Here is a 6,698-nt window from a genome sequence, read left to right on the forward strand (position 1 = left end):
AATAGATTAAGTTCTTTAAATATTTATATTTAATATATTCAGTCTTAATATTGAATTCATATTGGAAAGGAATTTTTTTATATAATTATATTCCATGTAAATATAAGCATTTAAAACACATACATGGCTTTTATAAATTGTAATAACTTATTTAAAATCTACTGTAGACTGTGACATAAACCATTTGATATGCCATAAATTTGATATGCTACATTTTCTTAAAATGGTTATTCTAAATGAAACTTGTAATCCTCTATATTTTTAAAGCCCAAATATTTATAAATGTGTGACTTATGTTAGGCCTTCAGAAATGTTTATAATTGCCCAGAAAGCTCTGAGATCTCTTATCTGTCTCCCATTTCCTCCCCAAATGTGGTGCCATCATATATCATAGTTCTCCACCCTGGCACACTCAGCACGACATAGCCCAGCTCCAGTGCTCGCCCTCCATGAAGATTTTTCTCCTTTATATTACACCAAGTCCTTGAATAATTGTTACACTTAAGTCATCCCAAATTCCTTATGTGGTAGATTCTTTTTTAGTTGAGTGACACATACAAATTATTAGTTACTAGTAACTTTTACCAAAAGAGAAAGTCATAAGATATTGAGGAATGTACCCCAAATATGCCTGTGTTTCTAGTTTTCATTTCAGGAAAGAATGGTACCATTTATTGATATTAAATACTATATTATTTTTTGGCTTTGTGTGTAATTGATTCATTAGGTTTGTGGTGTGGGAGATGATATAGGAACTAATAAAATAACGTCTGCACCCTCTACGGACATTCTATACCAGATCAGGAGAGGGGATCAAACCCTGTAATAGGCTCTTTACTTAGATTCATTTTTTTCTGAGCAACTTTCACGTTCTCTTTTCTAACCCAGTTCATTCTTTCTTGGTCTTTATAGTCTGCTGAAATTCAGCTTCAAATCCTGTTCTTATTTTCCTTATGTTCCTTTGAACTTTAAACTTTAGACCTTTCCTTGTCTCTTGGTTATACCCTACTGGAGTTTGACACCAGCTCCCCTTTGCTCTGTGCCCCAGACCTGAGGACTAGCCACTGCTGCTTTGATGTCCAGCCACAGTGCCTAGGTTCAGCCCAGGCATACCACTGTTCAAAAGAAAATAAAAGGGGAATGAGCTGGGAGGATGATGCCTTTAGTCTGAAATGTTGAGATTGCAGTGGCCACAGAAAATCAACAACTGGCTCAGGAAGAAAGACTGTGCTGGCAGTAAAGATGTGCCATATAGAGAAATTTAAAATGTTGATGATATTGGTTAGGTTAGCATTAGAAGAAAAGACACCTCAGCAAATAACTTTTAGTATTTCAGGAAAGGACCCCCTTCCCCACAAAAGAGGATTCCCAAGTAGGAGACAAAGAAGGGGACCAGAAAAGAGAGGACAGCATTTTAAGAAAGAAAGTGGGGGCCATGCTTTTGTTAAGCCCTGGCCCAGCTATGTGACTCTTTGAGCTCTGACTGGGTCATGTTTTCCAAAGCTTTGCCCCCTGCCCTATCTTCGAGAGGTGAATCTCCTCTCTCTCCCTCTCCAATTTACTTTCTAAATAAACTATATTTTCCAATCTAAAAAAAAAAAAGAAGAAGGAAAGAAAGAAAAAAAGAAAGTGGGGTTGGTAGAGTCTATCATCACAAATAAATAAATTAAACTGAAGACTAAAACTCTTTATGTTGCTGACAGAATAATTTTGGAGGAATGATAAAGATAGAAATCAGACTGATGTGCAGTGAGAAACATGTGGATAGTGAGGGAGGAACTTGTGAAAAGGAAACTTTTACGCGTTGGCTCAAGTAACTGTCAATCTGAGGGACTGTGGGACAAATTCCTTAAACTCTTTAGTTTGTTTCCTCATTCACAAAATAAGGAAATTAAAATAAGTAATCGTTAGCCACCATTCTACCTTAATATTTAATCACTTTAGGAGCCTAAATCAATTCTTAGGGATCAACAAGATAACAGGCTAAGTTATACCTGGTTGTCATTATAACATAAGACAGTGTCTCTACAATTGTCTGCAAGTTTGTTCTGCCTTTAACAACCTACAAGAAATACAGTACCATTTGCATTGTTTCAGCAGCTCATGGCTGACATAATTGACTAAAATTCCTAATTCGTTTTCATTCGTAAGGAGGATGCACCATTGTTATTTTGAAGCACTAATTAAAATTTTAAAAAATAGAAGATGCACTCGTTTTACAAATGGAACATTTGTTTTTAACATTAGGTTACTAAAGATTGCTTCTAAAACTTTTTTATAAATCTCTTTTGAATCCCAGGTATTGCCATTTCAGATGAACTCGATAAGGTAAGTTGAACTATATGTCTATTAAAAAGAAAATGTAGAACTTATGTTTAAATCCACTGCCTAAATCAAAAGTTTTGGAAATGCACAAAAATGTTCTAGTGTAAGTTATTTTATGCTAACATTTAAAAATCTTCAAGGTTATATGCTGAGATTATTTTATGAAAGTTATTGCATTAAATCTGTATCACCCACTCTTTTGAGTCAAAGTCTTCAGAATTTGGTTGGAGAATGGAATCACTGTAATCACTGAATCACTATATTTAAAAATTAAAACCAATACCATTATTTTACTTAAATTATTTAATTCTGCCTATATCTAAATGATGATGATGGTAATGATGATATGGAAGACACTTGTGCTTTTCAACAGCTCGTCTTTGGAAACATTACTCAATAAAGTTTTTTTGTGTGTTTGTTTAAATTTTCCAAAATGCTAAGAGAGTATGATGGTACTTTGAACTAGGGTGATAGTCGTGAAGGTGCTGAGAAGTGGTATGATTAGAAATAGATCTTAACAGTAGAGTCAGTGGAACTTACTAATGGGTCGGACATGGGAAGTTGTAGAAAAAACCAGTCAACGATTCTTAGGTTTGTGAGATAAGCAACTAGGCCAACTGTGATGCCATTTATTTTTATTTATTTATTTATTTATTTTGAGTTGGAGTCTTACTCCATCATCCAGGCTGAAGTGCAGTGGCACACTCACGGCCACCCCAGCATCGACCTGCTGGGCTCGGGCGATCCTTCCACCTCAGCCTTCCAAGTAGCTGGAACTATAGGCGTGCACCACCATGCCAGGCTAATTTTTTGATTTATTGTAGAGACAAGGTCTCACCAAGTTGCCTAGGCTGTTCTCAAACCTGTGGGCTCAGGCATTCCTCTCACCTTGGCCTTCCAAAGTGCTGTTATTACAGGCTTGAGCCACCACGCCTGGCCATTTACCAAAATTTAAAAAACCAAGTAAAAAGCATATTTTTCAGGCTGCAGTAGCATCAAGCGTTCTCTATTGGATTGTTTGTTTTGCATTTTCTATTAAGCATTTTTATATAAGTTGTTGCTTATGAGAGAGATTTGATTTAGAACTATGCATTTAGAAGTCAGTAGAGCTCTTAATTTTTTTGATCTCAGGATTCTTTTATACTCTTAAAAATTATTGAGGACCCTAAAGAGCTTTATTTTATGTAAATTATATCTATCAATATTATATATATTTCTTTATTATTTGATTGATATTCATTGATATAGATGTTAGATTTCTAAGCCTGTTAGAAGTTAAAACTGATGGAAATTTTACATGCCTATTTATTTAAAAATAAGTGATAACACCAATACATTAAGGCAAATATCATTTTATGAAAATTACTTAATTTTCCAAAGCAAAATACCAGTAAGAAATTTTCATTGTTCATATGTTTGAAACTGTCTTTAATGTCTGGCTTAATTGAAAACTGGTACATTTTCATATCTGCTTCTGCATTCAATCTGTTGTGATAAGTTGTTGGCTGAAAAAAAATCTAACATCAGATGTGTATCTGGAAATAAAGTTGCACCTAGATAGAGATAATCATCATCAATATTTGGTGAACACTGGTCCAGATATCTTGCTGAATGGAAAACATATTGGAATTTGCTTTGGTGGATAGAAATATACATAGAGAGTAAATGATATTAAGTACTGAATATCTCTTATCTGAAATACTTGTGGTCAGAAGCATTTTGGATTTCAATTTTTTTTCTAACTTTTGAAACATATGTGTGTACATAATGAGATATATTAGAAATAGTCCCTGAGTCTAAACACAAAATTGATTTATGTTTCCTATACATCTTTTATACATAGTCTGAAGATAATTTTATACAATATTTTAGGTAATTTTATGCATATAACAAATTCTGACTGTTTTGTCACATGAGATCAGTCATGAAATTTTCTACTTATGGGGTCATGTTGGTGCTCAAAAAGCTTCAGCTTTTGGAGCATTTCAGTTTTTCAGATTAGAGATGTTCAAACAGTACAAGAATAAGCCCATACAAATCCTGACATTTTAAAGCAATAAACTATTTTGTAATAACTCTATTATTCTTTCAAAAAGACAAAACTAGAATTCTTGTATTCCAAATAGAATACGCCTTTGGACTTTGTACATAAAAATGTATTTCTGGGCTGGGTTCAATGGCTCACACCTATAATCCTAGCACTTTGGGAGGCTGAGGTGAGAGGATTGCCTGACCCTACGGGTTCGAGAACAGCCTGGGCAACTTGGCGAGACCTCATCTCTATGATAAATTAAAAAATTAGCCAGGTGTGGTGGTGGATGCCTGTAGTTCCAGCTACTTGGAAGGATGAGTTGGAAGGATTACCTGAGCCCAGTAGGTCCAGGCTGCAATGGTCATGGGCATGCCACTGCACTCCAGCCTGGGCAACAGTGTGAGATTCTAACTCAAAAAAACAAAAATGTATTTCTGGCTCATTAAACAATGAAATAAATAAAATGTGTGATTATATTCTTACATATGAATTCCCTTTCATAATCCATCATAATATTTTAAAATTATTTTAAACCCAGCTGTATTAACTCCATACAGAACTCCATATTGACTCTATATAATAGCAAGTTCCGTAAGTGGCAGGCGTGGTCTCCTGCCCTCATCGTATCGCCCCAACTGGTCTCTTTCTTATGCTATGACCTTCCTAACAATTAATAATGCCTTCTCCTGCAGTTATGGTCTATGTTCATTTTATGTACAAAGATATAATCATCACCATTTCTAGGTTCATTTGCTCTTTCCAGTATATTCTGCAAAACCCTGCCCGCCTGAGTCGTAAATTAGCTTGTGTGGGGCTGTTACTCGGCTGGGCTCTTGTCCTTGCCTTTTTTTTTTTTTTTCCTGTGCTCTGACTTGCGGCAGCATTAGTGTCTATACTGTTTTTGGTGAGCCAAAGACCTTTAATCATTCTTTGAACTGAAAGAGGCGTAACCCTCACTGGATAAATTATTGATGCCTTGACACTTGGTTAAGTAACATCCTCCTAACATGTCCTCCCTGCCCCCACACCCTCTCTCTTCCCAGCACTAGCTCAGGGGAGTCTTCATTTAATTAAATTGCACAACACAGTTTATGTTCCTTTACTTACCTAATATGCCTATTTTTTGAAGGCTTCGTGGAAATTGCTGAATTTTATTGAACATTTATTATTTTTCTTTTTTATTGATAAAGATGCCAACAGTTGTCATAAATAAGTCTTCACTGAAAAATAGATTTATGTAAGTGCAAAAATATTGACCCACCCTCACATCTGATTTTCACAAGTGCTAGATAATAGAAAGGAGTCACCGGCCCCCAGAGCTGTAGCCACCATCCTCAGCCTGCCTGGAGAGCATCCTTGGATAAGCAGGACAGCTGTCCCATAGCACCCTCTGGTGACCATGAAGCTCACAGTCCTGAATTTTTCCGCATAAGAAAAAATGAATCTCAGGCAGCCACTAAAAAATCAGCCAATCAGAATGATTTACAATTTGTGTGGACTTGGTACCTATGTGTTAAATGTAATGACAAAAATAAATACAGCTGTTTTCCTTTTAATCTTCCCTTACCACTTTTGGGCATTTACTAAAGCTATTTTTTTTATCCTTTATAAAATATGAATCGTTGTATCATCATATTCTAATTCAGGTATAATTTCATTGAAATTATTTTCCATGACCATTAAGGTTACTTTATGAATTCCTAGGAAGGTGATAAGAATTAGTTATTCTATTTAAAATGAAGAAATAAGTGAAAGCAGAGAATAATGTTACTTTAAGATTTTTTTTTTAATTGGGAGAACTTTATTAATTCTTTGTTCATTGGTCTCTTCCCTTCCCTTCCATACCACTATATTCGTTTTCTATTGCCACTATAACAAATGAAGATAATACAAAGTTATCTTACAACTCTGTAGTTTATACGTTGAGCATGAGTCTTCTGAGCTAAATTAAGTCAAGGTGTTATCAGGACTTCCTTCCATTCTAGAAGAAATCTATTTCCTTATCTTTTCCAACTTCTAGAAGTTGCCTGTGTCCCTTAGTGATTATCCCCCTTCCTACACCTTTAAAACTAACAACATCCCATCTCTGTAAAACTCCAGCCAGTAACAACTCTCCCTTTTAATAGAATCGTGTTAGGTTGAGGCCACCTGAATAGCCTAGATAATCTCTCCGTATCAGCATTTGTAATCTTAATCTTGCAAAGTCCCTTTTACCATGTAATATGTAACATGCAATGTAAGATATTCACAGATTTGGGGGATTAAGACATGAACATCTCTGGGAAGCTATTATTCTGTCTACACAATCACTATTCACGTTCAGATGGTAGCACATCTTACA

At 35.2% G+C, this 6,698-nt stretch overlaps 1 protein-coding gene across 1 annotated transcript in view; it reads left to right on the top strand.

The window, feature by feature from the left end:
• Positions 1-2,328, top strand: part of LOC103265157 (uncharacterized protein C8orf34) — a gene marked incomplete at its 3' end in the record, with an annotated part of 153,253 nt that extends 150,925 nt beyond the window's left edge. The window contains exon 5 of the mRNA XM_008062863.2: positions 2,300-2,328. Within this exon, the coding sequence (XP_008061054.1) occupies positions 2,300-2,328 (29 nt within the window). The remainder of the gene's footprint in view (positions 1-2,299) is intronic.
• Positions 2,329-6,698: the final 4,370 nt, after the last annotated feature.

Source organism: Carlito syrichta, unplaced genomic scaffold, assembly GCF_000164805.1.
Source record: "Carlito syrichta isolate Samal-C Ts95f unplaced genomic scaffold, Tarsius_syrichta-2.0.1 Scaffold305870, whole genome shotgun sequence".
In the NCBI taxonomy this organism is placed as follows: domain Eukaryota; kingdom Metazoa; phylum Chordata; class Mammalia; order Primates; family Tarsiidae; genus Carlito; species Carlito syrichta.